The 27665-nt window shown below is 44.2% G+C and overlaps 2 protein-coding genes and 1 long non-coding RNA gene across 5 annotated transcripts in view; 2 read left to right on the top strand and 1 right to left on the bottom strand.

The window, feature by feature from the left end:
• Window positions 1–10189, top strand: part of mapk15 (mitogen-activated protein kinase 15) — a 12345-nt gene extending 2156 nt beyond the window's left edge. For both annotated transcript variants that reach the window (XM_062530053.1, XM_062530051.1), the window contains 13 exons: window positions 1891–1989; window positions 2108–2137; window positions 2884–2974; window positions 4188–4318; window positions 4800–4963; window positions 5197–5336; window positions 5896–5953; window positions 6225–6362; window positions 6606–6711; window positions 6973–7402; window positions 8001–8110; window positions 8410–8559; window positions 9459–10189. In XM_062530053.1, coding sequence (XP_062386037.1) covers window positions 1891–1989; window positions 2108–2137; window positions 2884–2974; window positions 4188–4318; window positions 4800–4963; window positions 5197–5336; window positions 5896–5953; window positions 6225–6362; window positions 6606–6711; window positions 6973–7402; window positions 8001–8110; window positions 8410–8559; window positions 9459–9650 — 1839 coding nt within the window. In that variant the 3' untranslated portion in view covers window positions 9651–10189. The remainder of the gene's footprint in view (window positions 1–1890; window positions 1990–2107; window positions 2138–2883; window positions 2975–4187; window positions 4319–4799; window positions 4964–5196; window positions 5337–5895; window positions 5954–6224; window positions 6363–6605; window positions 6712–6972; window positions 7403–8000; window positions 8111–8409; window positions 8560–9458) is intronic.
• Window positions 10190–10594: 405 nt separating this feature from the next.
• Window positions 10595–27665, top strand: part of grinaa (glutamate receptor, ionotropic, N-methyl D-aspartate-associated protein 1a (glutamate binding)) — a 28056-nt gene continuing 10985 nt past the window's right edge. The window contains exons 1-2 of one of the 2 annotated variants that reach the window (XM_062529276.1): window positions 10595–10751; window positions 25883–26205. In XM_062529276.1, the coding sequence (XP_062385260.1) occupies window positions 25905–26205 (301 nt within the window). In that variant the 5' untranslated portion in view covers window positions 10595–10751; window positions 25883–25904. Of the gene's footprint in view, window positions 10752–22929; window positions 23037–25882; window positions 26206–27665 lie in introns of those variants that run through there. The other variant, XM_062529277.1, reaches the window with a different exon arrangement.
• Window positions 19828–20419, bottom strand: LOC134073258 (uncharacterized). The gene is made up of 3 exons (XR_009937257.1): window positions 20370–20419; window positions 20187–20241; window positions 19828–20058 (listed from the first exon to the last, which is right to left on the bottom strand). It is a non-coding gene; the product is annotated as an uncharacterized LOC134073258 (long non-coding RNA).

Below are 27665 nucleotides of genomic sequence, written 5' to 3'. Positions count from 1 at the left end.
TCTGTTTTCTGACCTGCAGGCGAGATTGTAATCTGGAGTGCCTCTGTTTGCTGTCAACAGTATGACGGACACTGAATATTCTATTCATATTTGATAAATTGTCTCTGATTTTGTTGACCTTCATTTTTGGTTGTACAGTGATATTTTGTGTGGTATTTTTACATGACTTGAAAAAGAGAATGGATTTACAGGGAGGGAGACGGAATAGTCCTAAGAAATGAGAAGATTTATGCTTTCAATTTCAAATCCAGGTGCTCAAAAAAGACAAATAGAAAAAAAAAAGTTCAGGCTCCTCCTTTGAAATACCAGCGTTTTGATGCTGTGTCTGTGGACCTACGTTCTGATTCCAAGTTAGGCCAGTTGGTTTATGTTTTAAAACAGTGCCCAGTTTTAGAGACTAAATCATGTTGCATGCTCTTTAGAAGGGGCAGGTTCTCAGGTCTCTGATTACAGCTCCCCTCTCAATCATGAGTGGTCATTGAAAGTCTTCACTTAACTTGAAGCAGGACCAACAAGCATGTAACCAGTGCTATATTTGTTCACATTATATATCACAGACAATGCCTACGAGAACAACTGCATTTACTAAAATAAAAAAGGTGCAATTTGATTGCAGATTGCTATGGAACTATATACTATGCGTACGGAAAAAAGTTGGAGTTGGCAGGTTTGCACTTTGAACTTGCATGTTAATGGTTGTTCTAAGAAGGGGCGGAAGAATTGGCCATTCTCAAATGCGAGGAAAGGGTCACTGAACAATAGTGTGCTGTATCCATCCTCCACTATGACCCTTTGATCATAGTCGCACACTCTCTCTCTTTCTGTGCTCTGCTCTCCTCTCCTGCTGCGCTGTGGGCCCTTGGCCCTTTTTAATGATGCGTGGAGGATGATTCATTAGAGCTCTGTGTTGTGCCGATGCAGACAAGAGTGCCCCGACATTCACATTGGGATTTGTTTGTTTGTTTGCCCTCCCCAGAGGAGGTTTAACTTCAACTGCCATGTGGGCAAGTACTCCGTTTGGGCTTCCTTGTTCTCACATGTCCTTGTGACTCACTTGTGTCGCTGTGAAAGCACTTATCTATCACCACCAGTAACTTTTCTGCTTCATGGAACAATGGCATGGTGCTCAATCCTGGGTATAATTAACCAGTATGACAAGCTGTGAGGTGGGGGGTGCAGCCAGATGGGTTGTATGATCTGCTCACTCTGCAAATCTGGTGTAAACCTGCTAACTGTGATCTTCTTCTGTTGTAATCCTTTGCCCATGTGTTTCATGCACTTGTTTTTGATGAACAGTTTAGTCCTGCAATCTTTAGAATCCACCTATTCAAAAACTCCTCCATTCAGCCGGCCAGCAACTTTAAGCACAAGCATAGTCACTCACTGGTCATAGTTACTGACATATGTTATATGTTATATGTTGCACATTCTCACTCCTTGATACATTGTAGGCTATTTGTATGTTAAAATGTGTAAAGTGGTTTGCTATGTTTACTCCTGTTTGTCCGGTTGTTGTTGTACTGTTGTATGTTATCACATGTTATGTATGTAGTATGTTGTATTGTTAACCAAGCCTGGGCAGGGCTGTGTGTTAACTTTTTTTGCTCATAACACTGGTCCTGTAGCTGTTGATAGTTTTGTAGCACAATCCACAGAAATCTCTTGCACCGGTATGTTGTTACAAACACCTCATCTGTTAGGGTACACTCTAGAAAACATTTTGAATAAGGTGTCACTGGTGCTAAGCTGGTAAATCATCCATAGCTGAGACTGATCTTTCTGTAGCACATGCTACAGTACTTACATATATAGCACTGTACAGCCCTGCTTGGGCAACAGAGCTGAATTTCATGTTTGCCCTGTGCCTTACCTGTCCACTTGTGTGTCCAGGCCTATGGGATTGTGTGGAAAGCCATTGACCGCAAGACAGGCGAGACCGTAGCAGTCAAGAAAATCTTTGATGCCTTTAGGAATCGCACTGATGCACAGGTCTGTCTTAATGTACAAGATGCATGGGCAATGGCAAATGTGAAAGGAACTGAAGCTTTAAATCAACCGACTTTATGAAATGTTCACTAATACCATTTCATTTGACTGTTTTCCACAGAGAACTTTCAGAGAAATCATGTTTCTACAGGTAAGCACTGGCCGTTAAAGCTGATTGTCATCAAAGTACCAGAGCACCTTTTTCATAGCTACTGAATGATCCCTCCTGACATAATCAAGTTCAATGTAATTCTGCATTCATGCACTCATTCTCATCAGTGGAAGGGTCATAGCGCTAGAAGCCTGCGGTCACAGTCAAGGGTAATCAGGCTGCTCTCTATTTTTTTACTCCATAGCAACAGTGGAGTCCCTGGGTTGCTTGGGGTATTGGCCATGTTTGTTTGCTATACAGTAAACACCAGCTGGCTCTTGATCCGACAGGAAGTGTAGTAGCATCACATGCCCTCTATGGAGAGTCTGGTGATAACTTACCCATTCAGATCACTGAACAAATTGCCCCTTTTTCTCTGGATTGTCTGGAAGCCAACCTGAATTTACCCTGCCCACAAAATTTTAGGGAGAGAAATTCGGTCTGGACTTCCTCTCCCTGAGGAGAAATGTCTTGTTCTGAGGCTCAGTATGTCTGGATATGATCCAGTATTTTCAATTGCAGTCACAGTTCTGTAGTAATCCCTGTTTCACACACAAACAGAAGCACCTATCTTCCGCTCAAAACATACCTGTTATGTGATGTCTTTACAGAGTCCCATACAGAACACTTCTCCACATTTCATCAAAGAGAGTTTTTGAATGTCATTCTGTCAGCACATGATAAATATTAGTAATTGCAAATGAGTTTTCATGAGGACTGTTTGCTCTATTTATGTGTCTCCTCAGGAGTTTGGAGATCACCCCAACATAGTCAAACTACTGGACGTCATCCGTGCCCGAAATGACAAAGACATCTACCTGGTGTTTGAGTATATGGGTAAGACATCTTTTTGATCAGCTGACTGATGTTTTGTCGAAATAGCACGTTATGGTTGTAGTTATGGTTCTTGGCAGATGCTTTTGTTCAAAGCAATGTAAAACAATGATAATAAACATTATCATCAAAAATGAACAGTTCAAGTTGTTATATAGCTTACATTAAAAAAAAATAATAGTAATAGACAGAATAATAACAAGAGTAAATCGTTACAATTACCATAAATGCATACAAACTGTGACACTGCCAGGAGAACTGGTTAGTTAGATACAAGGTAAACAGATGAGTCTTTAAACAGCCTAAAACTATTGCTACAACAAAGTGCATTAGATAAATCATTCTACCAACAAAGGATCACAGACTAAAGTCTTAGGATAAGAGTGCCGTTGAACACAAGTAATGCTGCGCTGATGCCATCAGTATTAAACGACACAGAGGTGTATCTTCTTCTAAGCATTCCCAGACCAACTCTGTTTTGTGAATTGGTTTGGTGATAGCCAGGCTAGGCATTTTGTTCTATGGTGCATTTGATTATAACGGGCATATAGCAGTGTTATGAGCCTCAGGGGATCCTGCAGTGTGCAGTTATTTTATTTTTGTATCATTATTTTGGTTATCACCAAGTTACTATTAGCAATTACAGTGTTGTTTTCTGTGCCACTAGAAGTGCCTTAGGAATGCTGGTTTTGTTTACGTAATTGAAAGGATCTATAAATCAGGTGGATGCTCAAAGAAAGGCTGGGGGGGTGGAGTCACCTGCCCCGGAGGCTCCTCCCCCATGGCTACCCAGTAAACAGAGCAGCTGAGCTGAGCATGACTGGGCAGATTTGAGCCTTGTGTGCGTCACTGCAGCCGCCGGCTCCTGACGTCAGCCAAGACTCCCCTCAGTGCCCTCTGTGTCAATGGCATGCAGCCACAGCACCACTTGTTTCTATTGTGATCGTCGCAAACACACACACACACACACACACACACACACACACACACACACACATACACACACACACACAACAGTACAAAAGCCCACACCAACCTACACACATCTCACGAACAACGCTGACACGCATTGGCCCGGCCAGCACTCATGCATTTGTACAGTCACTCTCCCTCCTGGCACTCTTAAAGGGTCAGGTGACTTGAGCCAGCCATGCGTTCCAGCTCTAGTCCCTCTCAAGTATTTGCTTGCTGTTTTACTCTCTGCCCCTCCATACAGACACAGACCTGCATGCTGTGATCAAGAAGGGCAACCTGCTGAAAGACGTCCACAGGCGGTACATCATGTACCAGCTCCTCAAAGCCACCAAGTACCTGCACTCAGGGAATGTCATCCACAGAGACCAGAAGGTGCTTAAACAGTCACAGCCCTCTATGAACGCATATGGAACGCTAACCATTTGCCAACATGCACCCACTGATTGTGTTTCGTGTTCATGATGTTATTTCTGTAAAACATAATGCACAATCCCTTCAATGATTTTTCAAAATGTTTGGTAAAATGTACATTTTGTATAATCACGTTCTGTTTGGCTTTTATTAGAGAGATAGTATGCACCCATTTGCCTAGTTGCAAACTAATACTATCGTCTTCAAATGAATTGTCATGGTGTGAGGTCATCTGAAGGACGTATAATAATATGCACTATGCACTTCGTTCAGGTTGTGGCTCGTGTCGAAGCTAGCTCGTGTTAGCATGCCAGCAAGCCTTTCAGTGCCAGAGGTGCTGCTGGCGGTGTCTGTAAAGTTACTGTTGCTGTTTCTTAAAAGTACAACAGAGGAGTACAGAGATAAACGTGCTGCTGTCTGCCTGTTTGTTTATGCCACACAGCCTTCAAACATCCTGCTAGACACAGACTGCTTTGTGAAGCTGTGTGACTTTGGCCTGGCACGCTCCCTCTTCCAGACCCAGGAGGATGGGGGGAATCCTGCTTTGACTGAATACGTGGCGACCCGCTGGTACCGTGCCCCTGAGATTCTCTTAGGCTCTGCCAGGTAGCTTGCTTTCTCTCGTGTCCCAGGCCTTGGAATGAAATTGAACAGATAAATATGATCAGATAGTTCAGTATGATGGTTATGTATGTACTGTACACAGATTTTTTTGCAAACTAGACAAATGCTAAATATGCATCAATTTCCATCTTGTGACAGAACATCCATGCCACAGAGATGGATGGCTGAGGTGCTGAGGTGGTCACCATGTCCTGTCCATCTGTCTGTCCACACAGGTACACAAAGGGAGTGGACATGTGGAGCGTCGGGTGCATCCTGGGCGAGATACTGCTGGGAAAGCCGCTGTTCCCCGGCACCTCCACCATCAACCAGATCGAGAAGATCATGAGTGCCATCCCCCACCCCACACCCGAAGGTAAGAGCATCCTGGGCCACACATGTTTTCAACCTTTCTTACAGTAAGTCAACACACCTCCTACCTGTCTGAGACTGCAGATAATTCTATAGGCTGGCTATCACCATACTACATATTATTTCTACTACACAAGAGATGTGATCAGTGGGCATATTTCAAATGACTGTACGCTTGGATAGTCCTTCAACCAATCAGACTAACGATCCAGGTGAGCCTGGTGGATAAGCCCATTTGTGACGACCCAGCAAACATGGACAGGAAGCAGGAGAGATAGATGTGCAGGTTTCCAGCCTGAGTTGCAGGGCAAAATCCAAATCGCTGGCAGATCAGGATGGGTTTACCCAGCCTACACAGGCCTCAGATCCACAGGAAGAATTATTGTTGTCATACACTTAAACCCACAGCAGCCTCTTGGAAAATAAAAAAGTCCTTCACTAACCCCTCTGCTTGGCTTTTGTCCACCCTCTCTGTATCAGAGATGTGGTCTGTTGATAAACGTTGTCAGTTATCTGCTGCAATGTGTTGATTGAATGGGAATGTGTTGTGCTATCACCTGCAGATGTTATCTCCATCCGCTCAGAATATGGAGCCTCTGTGATCCAAAGGATGCTGCTCAGGTAGGTTTGGGTGGATGTGAGTTGGCATACCCCCATGTGTGTGTAGTTCTATATATACAGTATATGGGCTGAGTATTATGTGTGTGTGTGTGTGTGTGTGTGTGTGTGTGTATGTGTGTGTGTGTGTGTGTGTGTGTGTGTGTGTGTGTGTGTGTGTGTGTGTGTGTGTGTGTGTGTGTGTGTGTGTGTGTGTGTGTGTGTGTGTGTGTGTGCGTGTGTGCGTGTATGTGTGCGCGCGTGTGAATGGCGTAATAATATTCTGCATCTTCAGGCCCCAAGTTCCTCTTGAGGAGCTGCTGGGATCTCCAGTGGATGCTGACGCTCTGGACCTGCTGAAGCGTTTGCTGGTGTTCAACCCTGAGAAGAGGCTCACAGCAGAACAGAGCCTGCAACACCCATATGTGTCCAGGTAGAGAGAGAGAGAGAGAAAGAGAGAGAGAGAGAGAGAGAGAGAAAGAAAGAAATGTAGGAGCTCATCTTAGCTAATTTTTATTTAAGCATGATTAAATTAAAATGTACATTTATGATGTTTGTAAATGGATGGACATTGTCCTTAGCTATCAAATCATTGAGCAAAATATTGCTAGCCCATAAACGTTACATTTTGTCAACACACCCGCTCTCCTCCCACATTCCCTGCACCTCTGCGCAGGTTCCATAAACCAGCCAAAGAGCCTGGCCTGGACTATGATGTCATCCTGCCTGTGGATGATGACGTCCAACTGTCTGTCACGCAGTACCGCAACAAGCTATACGAGGTAAACTGCTGGCCATGCATGTACTATTAAGTGCGTGTATGAGTGTGTGTGTGTGTGTGTGTGTGTGTGTGTGTGTGTGTGTATGTGTGTGTGTGTGTATGGGTGTGTGTCTGTGTTGGTGCATGTGTAGAAAAGTTGTGTGTGTGCGTGTGTGTGTGTGTGCGTCTGTATAAAGCTGTGTATGTGTGTTGGTGCTTTTTCAACTAGTGATGTAGCTGATGATCATTAGCGTTGAGATGTTGTCTGCGTATCTACTCGTAGATGATCACTGAGAGGAGGTACAGTGGCTGGGTCCAGAAGCGCTGGCACAGGAGGAAGGAGGAGGAGCAGATGGGACAAACAAAGGGCATCTCAGGGTCCAGGGGAGACGCGCTGGGGAACGCGCCCAACGCGACCTCCTCGATCCCGAAGGACACTGGGAAAGGAGAAGGGGGAGGTGATGGAGGAAATAAGTCACCGAGTCTTCGGAAAGAGAGTTCTGTGACGCAGCAACCGGCAACCACCAGTCCAGTGCTTCCACACATACAGCCAGCCAATGAAAAGAGTGGTGCCGCACACACGGTCTCACAAACAGCCAATGAGAAGAGTGGTTCGGTCCCCACACATACACAACCAGCCAATGACCGAGTTGGTGTACTGTTGAGTCCTGGTGCGCAGAAGACTACCTACAATCCCATTACTCACGCTCCTAGTAAGTTTTTAGTCATATAAAGTCACATATATAGTCACATACACACATACTATCATAGAATATACATAAAGTGTATTTTATTAGATGGACATCTCATTTTAGTGCTGGAGAGAAAAGTCTTATCCTGAAGATCTGTAATGTTTCCCTTGCCTTTCATATAAGTATGGTTGCATGTTGGAATATCAGAGAACCACATAGATTAAGTTGTCCATAGCGACTGTGGTTAGTCATCAACTCCACCCATCCTGAGCATTCAGACTTAGGCGCGTGGAACCTTAGAGTTTACCAGTGGCCTTGTCCATGGTGCTGATATGGAATTCAGGATGAGTGAAGTGTATTCTCTAGGGATACTTACCAGTTTCCCTTGCCAAAACAAATATACAGATGCAGGCACACCCATATAAGCTCACACACACACGTCAATGCAATGTTTTCCATTCGCAAGCACACGGATGCACACATTATACATTGTATCCTGTCATGAGTGTATACACCTTGGTATTTGTATAGGTTCGCTGTGACTTATTCGTCAGATTTTCGTCATGTGTGGGTCTTACTAGGGCAGGTGTAGTGCTAAACCACCTACTCTAACCCTCAGTGCTCTCCCAGCTGCAGCGCAATGGCCTAGTCTACAGGATGCAACCGCAGCAGGTCACCACTGCTGAGCACATCCCTATCCTGCCATCAGAGGGCGCTAATGGGAACATGGTAAGTCTCTCCGCGTGTGACGCTGATAGACAGTAGCCTATGTACACTTAAGCCTTTGTTCACCACATGTGCTGACTGTCAAAGCCATGGAGGACCACAAAGACCACTGTTTAGCATGTTGGGCTTCCACATTCTGACCAACAAGTTCACACGTACCAACACGTGCCCTCATTTTTCTGCCACATCCTGTGTCATTCTCTCTCTTTGTCTGTTTTCTTTCGTCTCTAATTGTGTAAGTTAGCTGTCTATCTCTCTCCCTGTGTAACTCCATCTGTTTTGCCGTGTTCTTTCTCTTGCAGGTTGGAGATAACGGCCGAGCGCGCGGACGGTCGGCTCCCGTCACCCGCGTCCGTTCCTTCTCGCTGACGCTGTCTCGTCCCCTCAACCCGCTGGTCCGCCGGGATGAGCCCCCGGTGTCGTCTGGGCTGTGTGTGACCTCTGCGCGTCTGGTAAGTCCGCCACCTGTCTCGTCCACCACCTGCCGCGTCCACCACTCATCATCTGTGGCCGTCCCCCCGGCGTCTGACTACGCGCGCTCACTTGCCCCAGCTGTTACTGGCCTAAAGTCAAATCAATGCAGCCTTTATTATACACTGTAATATAGTCTTTCTTACAGGCAGTGGATTATCACTCACACAAACGCACTTATGCATGCGTGGTGGTCACACACACAGACAGACAGACAGACATGGCAGGCATGCGTGCATATTTGCACAGCTGTCTCACACACACACGTCAGGGTTTGCTGCGCACATTATTTCTTTTGGCGCCCCTGGTGACTGCAGTGGAGTTTGGGTGTGCACGCGCTCAGCGCTAAGGGCTCCTGCAGATTCCCTTGAGACAGGCACGCTGCATTAAAGCTTAGGATGACTCAGCTCTCTCTCTCTTACTTGGAGGCTCGGACGGCCACAGAGCCCCGTGGACTCTCTCCGCTGCGGCGGCCCTTTTTGCAGCACGGACAGACAGGGAGCCACTACGATTTCAGTCAACTAAGTAAAGACGCCGGCACAAAGCTGCTCCACAGGAAAAACCACAGCCTGGCAGGTAGCTAAGGCCACTGCTGTCAACCGTCACTTCAGAGGAACTCATTTACATGCTCACGGTTGAGGATGGGAAAAAAGTAGCTCTTGAAAACTCCCTGTGAACCTTAGATATGTTTTTTGTTATTGTATGTGACAACTGGTTTGATCAAAGAATAAGCACAAAAATAATTTGTGCTTTCTTTTTTTCTCTTCTTTCCTTTCCCTTGCCTCTCTCTGTCAATGTGGTTTCTGTCTTCCTTTGTTCACCTCTTCCACCCCCCAATCCCTGTTCCCTTCCCCCTCTCTTCTGTTGGTTGTGAGAATAGAACCAGCGGTCTCCTTCTCAGACGCGTGAGGCCCGGCCACAGGTTAGGTTCAGCAAGAAAGTGTTCCAGAGCAACGCCAACGTCTCAGCTGCCGGAGACCCCCGGGCCAAACTGGGCAGCTATTCGCAAGCCTACGGCACCATCAACAAGACTGAACTGGACAACTTACTGAGGAGCCGCCATCAGCACTAACATACAAATAACGCACTTAAGACATAAAACGAACCCAAACAAATGAACACACCAGCCCTGCAGCAGCAGCATCATCAGAAGGACTGACCAGGATATCATGCTGAAAAGCTGAAACCAGCATTCAAAACACACACCCTTCCTCACAACCATGCACAAACTCATATGCACAACACAATTATGCAATCACAGGGTGTTTTATGTGCATACATTTAATGACTGTCTTACAAATGATACACAAAATAGGTATGCCCTTGTACAAATAGACAGTACATCAGTTTAGACGATGAAGAACAAGGCAAGCAGGCAGCTGTTGGGGAGACTATTGTGAAGAGAAAATAAATTATTTTGGATCTTCAGAAAATATTTATAGGAGGAATTGGGGTTCAACCATGGGGACTTGGATAGAATCTCTGAACAAAACACAGTAGTGGATGTTCTTTGGACCTTGTAAATGATGGCGGTGTTGCTGATTCAGAGCTGAAATATTCAGCAATTGTACAGTACAATGTAAGCAATAAAGTCTCATTGGTTTCCCCTGACAGAGATCCAAGATGTACTAGAATTGTTCTTGATACCAGTTGTTATTGTGAAGGAATTAAACATTACAATTCTTTCAGATAATTTTAAGTGCGTATCCTCACGGGCATAAACATAAATAGACCGACATATTTTCAAAGCACCAGTTCATTTGGCCACATAATTCATATTACACTGTAATAGCCTCAATAGGTAACTTACCTATGTAGGCTACGACATAGGAATGACAGGAAGAGTAAAATAGCAGATTAATCTCGAGTCTAAAGTGCCAGTTTCACTTTTATAATGTGTTTATTTATATACGTTGGGAATAACCGTGTATTTGGTAATTTCCCAGAACTCCCGTTATCATATGACACCAGCGGGAGTGACGTCACGTGCTGGGTCTTTGACAAAGTTGTTGGGGGGGTAGTAGCCAGCAGCAGCGACCAACGCGCATCTCCCGTCGGCGAAACGGAAAACGCAACGTGATAAACAAATAACTCACAGGAACGCTCGGTCTGTATCTGACTTTGGGGACATTTATCGTTTATAGTGGTGTGGAGGTCGTGATACATACAAAGGGTAAGTCTGGTGATGCATATTCAATGTTATTTTTGACCATTTTACGCATGAAACACGATTATCCGTGGATAGCAGGTCAGGGAGCGACAGCTTGCTAGCTAGCTCGCCAACACCAACGCAGCTAACATATCTGTAATATCTGATGAACAAACGAGAGCCCTTTTACGATAGATTATGTGATTTACCGTTGTGTTTGTGTCTGTTAATCAAAAACAGCGGTCTAAACAGCTGATACATTTAACATCCATTGTATGATGCACAACGTGTGGTGTGGTCATTTTGTCCCGAGTATCGTGCCTCAAATTCAACGTAGTCAGCGCTGATGTAACAACGCTAATGCAAGGAATACGATAGAGTGAACATGTTTACAGGTTACACAAGCTGCAGTCATCTGCGTGTACAAATGGTTGTCTTCGGGGTTAATTGTCGTTAAACGTTAAAGGTTATTCTCTGTATACTCATATTTGCCTACATAGAAATTACGTTAACGCTAGCTCTGGGAAGAACAGGTGTCTGTCCCTTGTATGCCTAGGCTATTCAAAAGGATAACGCTATTCCGCCAGACAATTATTTCATGGCCAGGAGCAAAATGCGTCTGAACAGGACATAGCCTACTCTCTTATCTCTTAACGTCTCACTAGCATGAATTAGCACATCTTCTAGAAGGTGTACTTGCATAACACGTAGGCCAACTCGGCACTGATGACAATAAGCTATAGAAGGATACTATATTGAAAAGTAACGGTCCATTACTTAAAGCTCTATATTAGCCAAAAGTGTTGACTCCTGACAGTTGTAGTTTGATGACATATGTCAGATAGTGACTGTGTTGAGTAACAGATTCTTGAATAGAACCGCGTGCCGCTGGTGCGGATTGAGCACCAATGATTCCCATTCTTTTCCATACGAACACCGTTCAGTTTAATAAATGGCAACGTACGGGAGAATATGGTTGTATATGAGACATATCTGCTTTAAACGACAAGCCACTGCCTTCTTTAAAATAACAGCAATCTTTATTCTCTGCTTTGTCCGATTTCGCATGCCCTGTTGGATTTACTGCTCTGTTTAAAATGCCTGACGGCTCTGTTTAACGCAGCCCTTGGGATATGTGGTGTCACGGTATCAGTTTCAAATCGAACTGGACTTCACATCTTGCTTAGCTCTGTTCTGCAGTGGAGTGGTGCGCTTTCTCTTCCATGCGGTTTAATCATCAGTTGCAATAAATAAGTCCCTACGCTGCTCCTGACTTTCACTTTACGAGCCGACCATGGCAGATTTCCAGTAGTGACTTCACATTTGAGAAACACGTCTGCCATGCCACTCCCCCTAGTCCTCCTTGTTATTTGTAACATTGTTTCATTCAGTAACACACAAATGCGAGTCACAGTAAGCAACATTGGTCCCTGTTGCCCGTGCATTAGTGCTGAATCATAGAGATCCAAGAAAAGGAAGCTGTAAGTCAGTAATTAGGTATTTCCATATTTAGCCTACTCCACCCACATTCTCCCTGTTGACCTGCTATACTACAGAGAGCCAGAGGCTGGCTGGTGGATATCTGATTGTGTGATTATTCTAAATATCACACTTTCTGAACAACACATAGTGATTCCCACAGATAGCAGATCAGTTATAACTATATTTACAACCATAAACATATGTTTGTGCATGCCTTGCTGCTGAATGTAAATTAATATTGTCTGTTATGGCAGTGCCAGTCTGGTTGTGCATTATGCAAGCATACACTGACAGGTTCTGTATATTTAGCTGTAGTTCATATATAGACACTTTCACTTAGTACTACCATAGTCAGGGGGAAAAAAAGACAAAACTGAAAAACACACAATGTTGTGGTTTCCAATAGCGAGACGGTTTCCTGGCTGTTGCTGCACATAGAGTTCAGGTTCAGTAGAACATACGAGAGGTAGCCTAGACGTCTGGTGTGAGTCGTCGTCGACGAGCCTTACTGGGGCTGTAAACAGAGCGAAGGTAGGCTACGGCGAGCGAGCAGGTTGGCGCTCATCTCCGGGGTATTTCTGGATCTGAAACTCCAGCACTCCAGCCATGATGGACTTGACGCTGGGCCAGGGATTACCCCATCAGCACGGCAGCCATGGAAATAAAGAACGGAGGTCCACATCAGCCTTTTTAATGGATCTCTGCTTTTCTGCAGAATAACAGAGGCAGGATAATACAAGGGGAGAGAGAGAGAGAGAGGGAGTTTAGCCTCACTGAGGACCAAACTATTAATGGAGAAAAATGAAATAAAGAAAAAGGGCCAAACTTTTAAGATAATATCAGCGTGTCAGAGTCAGTGGCTCATGAGTTACAGCAGTTGATGGTGACCCAGGTTTCTATTCATGAGAGTGATTGTGCGGCCTGGCCAACTGACTTCATTGACCTAAATCTGCGCTGAAATCTCTGTGGGTGACAACAGCTTAACTGAAGCTACATTTATAGCCATGCTGCCATTGTTAGCCTTTATGACATGATCCATACATTTAATAGTTTTTTATATTATATCTCGGTGAGTGTGTGGGGATATAGGCCCTATAAAAGTGCATATGGATGAGTGATTCTCCTTCATGTGGCTGGAAAATATCTTGACTTTACTTTACTAATAATATTTTAAAGAAATACCCATTTTACACTTAAGGCACAATGATATAAGCCACAGAAAATTCTCGGTCTTTAATGGTAGGTGACAACCACACACTGGCTTGGCAACATTTCCAACATTCTCTACATGGTGTCAAATTAATGTAATGAAACTGGTGTGGTTAGTACATTAGTGACACATTTTAGGACCAGAAAACACATATCCTGCAGTTTACCATTTAAGACAACATGGCAACGACGAATGGAAACATGTCGTTGGCATGTTGTAGTCAAGTTTACATGGACCATTATGAGGCAATTAAAAAAAACTGCTACCATTTTCTTTGAGAAATGGGGCAAGATTTATGTCTCTTGTTAGCTCAAGCCAGTGGTACTCAAACCTGTCCATCATTCCCCATTTTGGAGGTGAGGAATTCTCAAGCCCCACCATAAGTGTCTCTGGCCCCACCTGACTCCATCACCCCAGCTAATTGGTAACGTTAAAATCGCATTTTGCCTCCACGCAACAGTCCCCTGGATCTGATGTTGTTTTGCTTTATGTGTAGGCCTATTTTATGATTTGCGTGTGTGCATGTGGTTATTTTGTTTTGAATGTATGATTTTACTTGCAAAAAAAAGAAATGTGTTAATATGGGCACAAAAAAACCTGTTCATTGAGTCCCTTCTATCATGTCTCAAATTCCCTCTAGTAGGGCAGGTTCGCTTTGAGAGCCACTGGTTTACGCAATAGATACCATTTCCCCTCCACTGACAATTTGCTGACAGTACATTAGTTCCTGTTTTTGTACAGTTGTCGGTCATGCACCTCAGAGAATCTGTTTGGAGCTCAAACATTCCTAAAGGGTATTGGAGTTGATATTGACACAGTTTAGTGTTTCATTTTGTGCAATCTTGTAGTGCCGTTGTCTTGCTGCGTTACACCAATTCAAATTGTGATTGAAACAGGAATACATGCTGGTTATGCTCCTCTTGAGATCAATGCTGGTCTTGGTGAGTGAGGCCCCCCTGCCCTGCTACTGTTGTGTTGCTGCCTGCACCGCCATTCTCCATCAAAAATTCATTTCAAGGTTGTTCCCAAAGGTGTTTTTCCATTACAGAGCCACAGTCACATGACAGTAGTTCAGTCCTGCATGACTTCATGAGATTAGTTGCTCCGACATCTATCTGGACGTGAGTTTATTCTTCCCCTAGTTAAAGATGAATGTAAGTGTTGTGGTATTGCTAGTGCTGAGGATGTACCTGTAAAGGTCAGGTAGTTTGGATATGAGCAGATGAGCCTGTTGTTGCCATAGAGACTGTTGTGGTTACAGCAGGGTCAAAGTGCTTGCATCTCAGTGCTCTGAGCTCATTGGTTGTGGCTGGCCTCTTCGGCGAGGACTGTGCTGCCGTTTGAGAGCTGCTCTGCTTTCGTGCACTCTGAGAGGGAACTGTCAGCAGTATTCCCCTCCATGACTTCATGTCACCAGCTCACTTTCCATCACGACTGCGCCAAGCCATTGTCGTAATTTCTATTTGGCAGTCTGTCCACATAATCTGGCGGATGCAGTGTTGAGGAATATCTACTTGTTTTGACCATCACTGAAATATGTTTTTTTTTTTTTTTTTTTTAAAGCCTTGTGTCTACAACGGCTGAAAATGCTATCTTAAAGCAGCGCTATGCACATTTTGGTTTAACTCTTGCAAGCTAACTACCTAAAAAACTGGCAAAGCACTGTAAACACGAGCCAGAGCCGAAGTGCCTGTGCTTGCTGACATGCTAACTGGGGTCTTTTGGTGGCATAATCAGCAGTGTCCTGCTGTGAAAGTCCTTCATTTTTGTGGTGTGTTCAGACATGGAGCATAGACCTGCATAATGCATTTCCTGGATGGCTGGTAGGATCAACACATGTGTTTGTCTGTCCCTCACATTACCATATTCCATTAAAATGAATTTGTAAAAAAAACAGTTGCCTGATAAAAGCATACTCCAGAAAGTGGCACATTTTTGAATAGTCTGGCTTTAAGTGTAACCGTTCCTATGAGTTATTATACAAACCAGTGAACCTTCACTGTTTTTATATCACAGCAGACGGCCCCCATCCAATGAGCCTCCTTACGCTGGGTGTTAGCATGATCTGGATGGTGTCATTGGCTTTACCAGCCACCCTAAGAGGATTTCTCTCACTTCTTTAACCCTTGCCTGCCTTTTTCTCGTTCCCCTTCCCCTTGTTTGTCTCTCCCTCTCTCTCCTCTCGAGTCTTTGTAGTCTGTCTGTTTTATTTATTCAGCTCGTCTTAAGTTGGTCACATTCTTCTACCCCCCCCCCCCCCCCGCACTACATTTTTATGTCTCTCTCTCTCTCTCTCTTCCTCTCTCTCTGGCATTCCTCTGCTTGACCTTCTCTTCCTCTTTCTTTCACTCAAATGCAGCTGTTCCATTCTATTCTCTCCCTCTTTCACTTTCTTTTCCTTCGCTGTTTTTCTTTTCATAGTCATTATTTTCCTCCCCGTGATGTGGGTCTGTTGTTGGTGTCCTAAACGGTCTGTGCAGTGTTCTGACCTAATTCCTGTCTGTGGGGTACTAGACCTACTTACCTGACAATGTCAAGCTCAGTGCAGTAATGCAGGTCTTTTGAAAGCAGCCATTTCCAGTGTGTACAGTGTGTACAGTATGTGTGTGTATGAGAGAGTGAGAGAAAGAGCGAGCTCATGCTGACGGGAGGCCGTTGGTCTTGTCAGTGAGTTCCCTCTCGGCTGTCTCTGCACTGTTTCCTGTGTTAAATCGGTGAAATAGTCATCCCATCTTCAACACAACCCCATTTCAGTGAACTAAGCTGGTGTTTTAACTTGTGACAGAGGACTTTCTTTTAAAAATTGTGCTCCTGTTTGTTTGTCTGTGTGTGTCTGTGTGGATGTGTGTTAAACCCTCCTCCACACATAAAGCTGTGTACTCAAAAGCATTGTCCATTCTGCTGGCCTCCTGATAACCATCAATCCAGCCACAGCATCAGCAGGTTTGCTCCATTCCCCCATCAGCACTCTTGCTCTTTGGCCAATGCTAACACCTAGCGACCGCATTCCACCACACGCACCTACCACAACCAGCCACTGGTGACCCGCAACTGAAAGGAAAGGTCAATGCTTCCCAGTCCTTTTGTCAAGTCAGTTTTTTATTGATACAGCCCTAGTGGGTTAAACATGACAAGAGAATGCTCATCACTGGTGGCTGAGATACAGAGGGAGAAGGTCTGCACACTGTATGTGTGCTCCGAGAAAATACTTTGTCTAAAAAGGCGACGTTTCAATTTCACAGGATCTTCATCAGACAGATGAGACAGGGAAGAGATGCCCCATATCACATGACCATAGTCCTGCTAATCAGACACCTGGCTTAACCAGGCAGGGCGCACCCATAAGTGGCAACTGGCACAAACATCCTTCAGACACTTCAATTACAGTGAATGCTATTAATTTTTGCATAAACTGCATTAGTGTGCAAAATTCCTGAAATAACAATCCATATTAGAAACAAAGTTATTTATACAGGATAATTGCAGTATCTAATACAAAGAGAAAAGAATAAAAAAGTGGTCAGAAAAAATATCTTGTGTCTGCACCTTTGTCTAGTATTTAGCAGATAGTAAATTGTCTATATCCCCCCCCTCCTCTGGGAATGGAGACCTGTTCAATTGCAATATATCTTAGAGTTGTTAGATTTTAGTGTTGTTTCTTTATAGCATACATTTTCTTGTCTCTTTGTCTCAGCCACAGAAATGGCTGACAGTAAGCAGACAGAACCCCAAATGGTGTACCTAACTAATTGCTCGCCCTAGAAGAGACAGCTTAATTAAATCTACCCAGGAAGGCCACATCACTACCTGACCCCAGACAGGAATGTATATTCTGTCATTATATATCTAGCAATGATGTCAGTACATTGTCACTTTGCAACACCGTACTGTGCTGTACTGTGGGCTTAGAGATCTGCTGTAACTTCCAGAATAAAGAACTGTTCTTTCGCAAGCCAGCCTCAGGTTTTACCTGCTCTTAACTACATTCGATCAACTCGGTCAACTCAGTGTCTCCATTTGGAATTAAGGAGACGTTTTTTCAAACGGTTGTAGCTGGTCTGCTCTTACAAGAATGTTGCATATGTAGGTGGGCATTTGTAGACAACACACGGGGACTGTCTACCAGGAGCGGAATCTGAGCTGAGGATAGACCATTGCTTCCTCACAATGTTCTCAAAAGGTTTACTTAATGGTGAATATTGCATTATACAAGACAGTCTTTTGTTGTCTTTTTTTGTGTTTCCTTCTGCTAAGACATTCTTTCTGTGGTCACCGGTGGCTGGTCATGGGTCATTCTGATACTGTCACAGGATTACTTGAAAGGCAAACATGTTAGAGTTTGATGACTCAAACCTTATCTTGTCACATGGTGTCTGTCGGTTGCCCTCGGTCACCCCCCCTCCTCTCATTAATGGCATGTCGTGTCAGCCCTCATGTGTCTGTTTCGCTTAAATCAGCCCTGTATGAAACATATCAGCTTGTTCTAATTGATTAGTAACAATTAATGTAGAGGACAGGAGCCTGAATGTGTGTTTAGTCTTTGGTCCTATGACATTTAGGCTTTGGGTGTGTGCATTTGTTTGTCTACACTGTGACTGATGAGATCCGTGTGGTCTGAGATTTCCAGGAAATCATTTTGATCTGTTCTCTAACCGCTCATTGAAAACGAGGAAAGGCTTTGGCCTCCAGATCAGAGCAGGCTAAGCTCATGTGGGCACATGGTAGCAAGAGTGAAAGTGGAAGGAATATGGCACTGAAAGCTGATGAGGCCCTCTAAGGCCTTAAAGCAACACTAAAGAGTTTTTTGTACCTTAACATACTGTTTCCAAAATCATTTCAACGGTTCATCAACTTGTAACAGGGTGAACGGCACTTCTGCTTTCACTTCGCGGCCCTCTATCGGCTATAACCGCACTATGTAACTTTAAGAGGTGGGGTAGTGTATCTGTAGTTCGATGAAATGAGACATCAGAAACGACAAATTTGACTTGCTTCGATGTCGCAATACATCATACTTTCATAAAATCATGCAACATATTCTACCTTGTCTGTTATTTGCTGGATAAACAAATAGCGTGTGTGCGACAGAGGGAAAGTGCTTTAGTGTTGCTTTAACAGAGTATCTGAAAAGGAAGGACGTCACAGCAGAGAGAGTAGTGTATAAAAAGTGGAGAGGACAATAAATCTGTGTAATCTTGTTCACCTTTGTCCCTGACTTTTGCAGACGGTTGTGGCTGTCAGAGTGATGACTGTACTGTATGTGCTTGGTGGTGTGATCAACATAGGCCAATCCGTGTGTTTGGTTTCATCTTTACATTTACGCATGCATCACGCTTTTTGTTATTTTAGGTTATTGCAAGTCACAATGGGAATAAAGCCAATTGTCAAAGAGGTGCTATCATTGTATAGGTACAGATGAGAAAGTGTATTGTTTGTTGTACCTGCGTACTACACAACCAACTTTTGGCCAAATAACTCGGGGATAGTTATGGTGTTCACAAAAAGGGTTGCAGAAAGTTCTCAATGAAAGACTGACACCCTGTGTGTGTGTGTGTCAGTGTGTCTGTATTTGTTTTTGAGACAGCCGTCTCCTTAAGAGAAGCACATACGGGATGAAAGCTCAGGGGATTGGCTGTCCAGAGGAAATGGGGCAGGGTTACATAATTCTGCTGTTATTCAATGTGCCGCCCTACAAAGAGAGAATAGGCTACCGCACTGGGTGGGGGTTGGAGGACAGATTAAGTGATAGAACGTTTGTATACATTTGTGTGTTTCTGTTTGTCTGTGTGTGCATGCTTGGTTTATAGATGTTCAGATACCATTCTGACAGTCTGTCTGTGTGTGTGTGGGTATGTGCGCACACGGCTAATACAGAATATCATTCTGATAGACTGAAAAAGTTGTTTGAAGAGAAAACTAAATATCTGAGGATGAAATGTAGTGTTGGCATGTGTAAAGCCAGTGCAGCGTAAGTAAATCACCTCAATCATTCATTTGAGGAGTTGTTAAGTGGATTTTTGATTTTAGATTTTTTGAAAACAGCGGGTATGGTCTGCTTGGTCCAAAGGTGTTGAGGACTACATGCACTGGTTAGCTTCAACTACTGTAGGTCCTGGGGTCAAAGGTGAAAACCGCACAAGATCCTACATACAGTGTTTGTACCAAATATATCAAGGGGCTTCACAGATCTTCACGTAACCTCATAATCATCATAAGCATAATTAATTACTATAAAGGCTAAATGCACTGATATGGTTTTCAAGGTAGCAGGGTCGAAGATCAAGATCACCTGAAGTGGGTTAATGCTTTCAATTGAGTTGATTTTTACTTATTTATCATCATCATCATCATCATTATTTTTATTTATTTATTTATTTTATCAGTGAAGAACATTGATTTACATCTGTGTAAGGAAGGCAAAAACTTTATTAATATATTTGACTGGAAACAATTGGGGAAAGAAAGGGAAGATATACTTTTTAAGAATAATAATGGCCTAGGCTTCAGATGTGCCTATGCAGCATGTGAAAATCCTGAGGAAAAAGGATCGTTTGCGAGTCTTCAGTCCAGAAGCAGACGCAGATGTATTCCTCTCATCACATGGCATACCAGGGGCAGAGGTCTCTGATTGCTTATCAGCTGGAGAAGCAAATCCAAATCATCAATAAGAAATTAAATAACATCAGAAACTAATGATAATACCACACCATGTGAAAATGGAAGTAAAACATATATTGATGACAGATTGAATGTCTCATAAAACTTACTTGTGTCAGAAAAGGCATTGGTGGGAGACACTTTCCTGCTGCCTCTTTTTGGCATCTAATAGTTTAGAACAAAAATAAATGTTATTCAGGTGACCTGCAGAGTTACCTGCATCATGGCAAAGAAACAGTAGAATTGGACAACTGTGAGAAACTGTGATAATAAGATATAGCGTTGTTAATTACCTTCATTCTGAACCTCATTTTTGGCATCCTCAGTTTAGTGGAGCCCTGTTTGTCAGAGAGCCCTGTTTGTCCATCCTCTGCAACAGGCACCGGCTGAGGGGATGGTGGAGCATTCTGGGTTGCCGGGGCAGCAGTTGCTTCACCACTCTGGTGCAGCAGTTCCTTCCTCAATGCCGTTAGCAAAACCTTATCAAAGGAGATGTCCTGTGTCTCCGCAGCTCTCTGAAGGACAGTCTCTGGCCCGAATTCCCTCAGGAGGAACTTATCCATGGTTCTGAATATTGCCTGAACCTTTACATTGCTTGGATAAGTGTTGAAAGTTGGAGTTCCTGAGTTACTGCTGAACTCGGAGAGAAGTTTCTCAATCAGCTCTTGGGAGTCCATCATATCGGCTGAAGAGGTTGGTTGGTCCTTGATTTTGGTCAACAGCCTTAGCATCAGCACCGTGACCAAACAGCCATTGTCACTGCTATCTGAACCAACACTGACTGTTTCATCTGCATCAGTTATGCCATCTGACAGCAAAATGGTGAGTCGGTCAGAGGCTTTAGAACTTGATGGTCTGCTGGTTGAGCCACGAGGCTGCTCATCTGCACTGCATTGCTCCTCTACAGTGGGCACAACCTTAGGCTGATCTCTATCCATTTCCACTGTTGATTCCTTGTGAAGGACATCCACGACTTGGCGAACCATCACACTGGTGAACAGCCCTAACATGTTTTTAAGTTTTTGAGATGCAACTTTTGAGTCCTTTGCCATGTCCGGCTCAAAGCTTGCAGCGCCAGATCGGTGCTTTGGCTCCTGGGGGATGATGTAGCGGTGCCTCTGATGTCGTCACCTGCATCAGACACAGCAGATTCTGAGTATCTGAATTCTGCAAGGAACCTCTGGATCAGTCCGGAAAACAAACCACCAGAGTGGCCAGGGCTCGTATCCAGCAGAAAGGACATTTCTCCTTCAGTAACAGTTCCATCCATGTCAGATGATAAGATCCTGGGTTCATCAGATCTGGCACTAGATAGTCTTTTGTTGGACAGGCTGGCCTGATCATGTCTCTTCAGCTCCGAATCAACTATGTCCATTACTTGGAAAGTCATCACTTGGGTGAAGAGGTTTGCTACTTCACTAAATGTACGTGAAGGATACATGCCTTGATCACAAGTTGCAATGTGACATTGGGAAGACTCCACTGTTTCTAGATAATTAATGTTAGCAGGCAGCCTTTGAATCAGTCTGGTTGTCAGGCAGCTGCAATCAGCTTTATCCAGCCCAAGAAGAGAGGGCACAGTGGAGGGACCTCTGGTAGTGGCAGCATCAGACGATTGGGAGCTACCTGGACTACTACTGGCATAAGAGCCGGAGAGTGTGCTCTGGATCCTGGATGAGAACATTGTGGACGAGGCAACGTCTTCATTTGTATTCCACTCCACAAGGGGGAAAAAATATGGCTGAAGCAAGTTCTTGATTGCATCCTCAGCGTAGGCATAAACTAAATTAGAGGCACTTACAACCTGCTTTGGAACTGTCTTAACCTTCGTAGCGAGGACAGAATCTGAAAGGCTTTTGCTAGCAGCCACAGGAATAGAGGCTGGGCTGCTGTTCTGGAGAACACCCTGAATCTGACTGACAAGGTTTCTGGCGACCTTCTCAATGTTTCCACTGGCTACCAGTCTTTCCAGGATAGCAGTGATGCAGGTCAAATCATGGGCCTCCGTGTGGGCAGAGGACTCACTCACAGAGCTTGCAGCATCCATTTCTGAGTCATAGACCTCAGAGGTCACTGGGTAGCATGCAGCCAATTTATGCACTGTTGCCCGGGCCTCTTTCATTTCAATCATTCTGCGCACCAGGTCGCTCACAGCACGTGTGGTTTCAGGAGAAGAGGACGAGGTACTTTCACTCGCAGCACTTTCATCCGTCACCAGTGACTCAGGAGACGTGGCCAGTGAGCTACGGCACAGCACTGATGAAGGAGACCTTTAATAAAGATACAAATATTGAGATTTGTGTTTTATACAAAGTTGCTTCATGGTTCACCCTTTAAGACAGTGGTTCTCAAACTTTTTTACCCACAAACCACCTTCTACATCCTCACTTGGCTCGTGTACCCTCACCATCCGACACATTCTATTGACATATTCCAGGTATCATGTTTAATAAGCCTCTCTTTTTTTACTGAAAGCATAGCCTTCTATAGAGTTTATATCTTTTAATTTTATGTTTCCATATAATTATGTGTTTGTTGTGTTTATAAATTATTTATTTATTCATGTAACAAGTAATTACAAAAGATTTCAAAAGTTAATTTATAACACCTCTCCTCTATAGCCCTTTTCATTTTGTGTAGCCCCTAGAAGCAGCTTGTGTACCACAGTTTGGGAATGCCTGTTCTAAGAATACTCTCTCACTAGTACTACATTCAACATAGTTTCCATAAGTGTTTGTTTCACAATCCATTTGACAAATTTGAGTTATTATCCATCACTCTCTGTGATTCTGCTTGACTTTACCTTTCAGTTGAGGTGGTGTCTGAGAGGGGGGTGGACCTTAAGGATGCATCCTTTGCCACACAGACATATGCCGGCAGAATCACTGTAATCGAGCTAAGGCTCACTACTTTCAAAACAGTCATGCACAGTTCTGTAAACTGTGACCTTGTCATCTGTGGTCAGTGAAAAATATGTTATACACAGTCTCAAAAACAGAAAATGGAATGACATCTAAGGGTAATTTAAAAAGTTTGAAAAGGTTAAACTAATCTGCCACACTATTGTTGGAACAACAGTACTCACAGGAGATTGCAGCATGCTGCTGAAAGCCATCCACTCCCTAAGAAAAATAATAAGAAGATGACATTTTAACAGAAGGCCTCTATGAACTTAAAATCTGAATTATTTTGGTGAGTCACTGTTGGATTGACTAGTAAGCTGCAGAACTCACTCCTCAGTAAGATTTAGAATGTATTCCTGTAAATGAGACAGGTGCCTCCTCTCCTGAGGGGAGCTTAGAGCAGATCCTGAACTTGAGCCATCAGAGTGTCTTGATGCAGTCTCAAGTTGAGAAAGATCGTCTGTGAATGAAAATATAGCAAACAGTTTATCCAGTTTTCAGACCAAAATCTGAAAAGGTTCTATGGACAAAATAATGTGTCAAAACAATGATTATAGTTCTACTAAAAATGGCACGTACCTTCCATGTTTTCTATTATGAGTTTTTCATGAAATGTTTTCTTCCTTTTCTGGAAGAAAATTATCAATTTGAAAACCAGCCTTATCACTGCTGATGAGACTGTTGAATTAGAAATTAATTAGGTGACTGTCACTACAATAACCCACTGCATATGTCATCGCTTGCATCATAAAGGTAAACTAGGCTATGTCATAAAGGTGAAATGTGTCATCATAGCAACCCATAGCAACTAACTTTCCCCCTACAAATTCTAGCCTTCTGAGATGGTTATGGTCAGAGCCAGATGCTCTGGTTATGGTTATTTGGCTATTTGGCAGATCAGTAAATAAAAATGCGATCTATACAGGGTATACAATTAACATGTTTGCTTTTCTGCCAGTGGCCACAAAACTCATTATTGAAAAAAGATCTACATTCATGTGGCGGCCATGTCTTTGATCTGTATGTTCTGAGTTCATTGTGATCATAGGATTGTGATATGCACTTTAAAAATGTTATGATAGTGCAGGCTGCACTGTGCAGCATTTTCTTCCACACGCTGTGACCAAAGCCATCAGATATCGATGGCTTTGGCTGTGACATACACAGACGGCATCTCGTCATAATCATGGTTAGCGCCCCCAGTTACCGTGGTTACCATGGCTGAAACACCCCCGTGGGGCGGGTAAAAGTTCGTTTCCACTGCATGTGTTCTAATCTAATCTAATGGAGGTGGACTGGTGTGAGTACAGAAAACACCTTAAGAAAGATTAGATCTTTAGCAAAGATCAATAAACGGCTCAAACTCATTTGGACTGATAGTTATCTCTGTATCACCGAGGTTAAGAGTAACATTAAGTTCCCTCATTTGGCTAATTCCAGTTAAATTGCCAGAACTGTCCCGAGTGTACCGATTGACTGTTTTCAATGGCCGGACTGAGTAGCTCGGTTTAGCAAGCTAAGTCTTATGGCATAACACCATATACTCATAAGTTGCATCTAAATGTATTCTCACATTAATGTACATTTCCTACAATGTCCGTGGGAATAGTTTTAATACGTAATGTGTACGTTGGTTATGTTGAACGGACTATATAAAGTTAGCTAGCTAGCAATGAAGCTACCATCGAATATAGCTTCCAGCGAAGTTTGTCATCAAAATTGGGAAAATGAGAGTGAATTAAGTTGTCAGCATACACTGGACAGTTAGGTAAACACAATTCATTCAAATCATTGTGTTCAGAAACGAGCAGAACTACATTTGAATGTAAAATGAATATAAGTGTAGTGCTAGCGAGTTCACCCATTGACTTTAAATGTGTGATGTTAGCATGTTTTGCAGTGCTGAATGTTTACACTATCATCAATTCAACCCGTCAGTGCGATGGCCTTTCTTATTATTTACTTGCCATTGTAGATTTCTTACTCGCATTTGGCGAGAGGCGGGTGTATGCCCTGCATCTTCCATTCACATGAATAGCGTCTAGATTTGGGATATTCCGCCATTTTTGGAAATAAGCTAATTTTCCACCTTCCTTCGAGCAAAACGATGTACCTTTTTCCCGTTCATCCAGCCATTCTGTGAGTCTGGCGATAAACCTTTTAGTTTCAGCCTAGCGTAGATCATTTAAACGGATTAGACCAGTAGGATCTCGCCTTCTAGCATCATGTTTAAAAGTGACTAAGATTTCCGGCAATTTTCCCATTTAAAACGTGTCTCTTCTCAAGTTAGAAAGTGCAATAAGACCAAGTGAAAATGAAACCTGGCGTTTTTCTAGGCTGATTTGACATGGAACTACACTCTCATCTGGTGTAATAATCAAGGCGTTGCAAACGTATTTTCCAAATCCAGCCACTTCTGATTTCCGGTTAATAAAAAATAAAATTTGGCCAATCTTGGGTGCTTCCCCAGGCCTTGCTCCTTGCATCCAATCTTGTTAAATCATTTACCAGCAACTTCCATTGATATCTATCTACTTTATAGCGCTTACTGTGGTCACGGCAACACTTCCTTTGCATGTGGTGTGAAACATGAGATAAATCCATCAGAGATGCAGCCAACATCATCTGTCTCTCTGAGTTGTCCTTTTCCCGTAGGCCTGTTTTAGTACTGGTTAGGAAGTGTTGTTGCTTACTAGACATAAGTAGGAGGTTATATTTCATGGCTAAATGCACTGGTGTGTTTGTATTTGTCCTGCTTGCATATCTGCTGTGCTTTTGGGACATATGGGCACAGCCCCCCCACAGACGGGCATTCAGCTATGAGTCATCAGCTCTGCTTCAGTTCGGTCACATACAGTTCTGTTTACTCTTTTTTGCTTTCTCTCTCCCTCCCTCCCTCACAGGACCCCTGTGGAAGTAGCAGTGATGTCTCAGGACAAGAGCGGCTACCCTGGAATGGGGGAGTGCAACCCCCTCCACAGCAACGTCTACGGCCAGCCCAACCCCCCTGCGTTTGGGGCGCCTCCACCGAACTACATGGGGGGCCCGGGGGCACCAGGGGCACCTGGATACCCCGCCCCAGGCCCCTACGATCAGCCAGGCTTCCCCCAGGGCTCCCCCTACCCTCAGGTGCCCTATCCACAGATGCCCTACCCACAGCAGCCCTACCCAGGCCCAGGGTACGGACAGGTCCCCCCACAGCCTGCCTTTGTCCCCAACCCCAATGGTGAGTGCCTAGTGATACCTGATTCTCAGATTTCTCGTCAGTGGTTCCCAGCAGGGGAATTAATGATCTACATTTAGACTATCTAGAGTAGCTGGCTGACCATAAACAGCATTGGCCATCAGCAGTGTTGTGTTTAGAAACTTGCTCCAGTGAGTAGCTGCATCTCAGTCTATGGGTGCCTCTCATTCGTGTTTTATGCGTCCTCCCTTCCTCCTCGGGCCTCGATCCTCACTGATCTACATAACGAATGATGGGGTGGCAACAATGGGATAGTCTATCCAGTGTTAGTTATAGATCAGAGGGAACGCCCCTACCCACAGCAGCCCTACCCAGGCCCAGGGTACGGACAGGTCCCCCCACAGCCTGCCTTTGTCCCCAACCCCAATGGTGAGTGCCTAGTGATACCTGATTCTCAGATTTCTCGTCAGTGGTTCCCAGCAGGGCAATTAATGATCTACATTTAGACTATCTAGAGTAGCTGGCTGACCATAAACAGCATTGGCCATCAGCAGTGTTGTGTTTAGAAACTTGCTCCAGTGAGTAGCTGCATCTCAGTCTATGGGTGCCTCTCATTTGTGTTTTATGCGTCCTCCCTTCCTCCTCGGGCCTCGATCCTCACTGATCTACATAACGAATGATGGGGTGGCAACAATGGGATAGTCTATCCAGTGTTAGTTATAGATCAGAGGGAACGCCCCTACCCACAGCAGCCCTACCCAGGCCCAGGGTACGGACAGGTCCCCCCACAGCCTGCCTTTGTCCCCAACCCCAATGGTGAGTGCCTAGTGATACCTGATTCTCAGATTTCTCGTCAGTGGTTCCCAGCAGGGCAATTAATGATCTACATTTAGACTATCTAGAGTAGCTGGCTGACCATAAACAGCATTGGCCATCAGCAGTGTTGTGTTTAGAAACTTGCTCCAGTGAGTAGCTGCATCTCTATGGGTGCCTCTCATTCGTGTTTTATGCGTCCTCCCTTCCTCCTCTGGCCTCGATCCTCACTGATCTACATAACGAATGATGGGGTGGCAACAATGGGATAGTCTATCCAGTGTTAGTTATAGATCAGAGGGAACGCCCCTCGAGGATCAGGCTTCGAGGATTGAGGAGAGATGTTCAGAGGCACCCATTGACTTAAATCCCCTTCATGCATCAACGACTTGAAAACAAACTTTTTTTCCTGAATTCTATTTTTTTTTCTAAAAGTTTTGACAGTGTACAGTGCTGTAAAAATGCCTTCTGAAGGCGAGGCATGAGTCCAGATTGGAGTCCAGCAGTCGCCAGTCTGACGGGGAGATGGCTAGCTGGCTCTCCATGTGGAAACTCCCGCGATTGTCTTTCCACCTTACATCAGCAGCAGCCGCCATTGGGCTCTGCTGCGGCAGCCCTACATGTCAAGTCAGGTGGCATTACCATCCGCTCAGAGGTCTGGCTCTGCCACTTGCTCCAGTGACTGCAGT

The sequence above is a fragment of the Sardina pilchardus genome, chromosome 24 (assembly GCF_963854185.1).
Source record: "Sardina pilchardus chromosome 24, fSarPil1.1, whole genome shotgun sequence".
Taxonomy (NCBI): domain Eukaryota; kingdom Metazoa; phylum Chordata; class Actinopteri; order Clupeiformes; family Clupeidae; genus Sardina; species Sardina pilchardus.
This window is presented reverse-complemented; position numbering and strand designations above follow the sequence as displayed.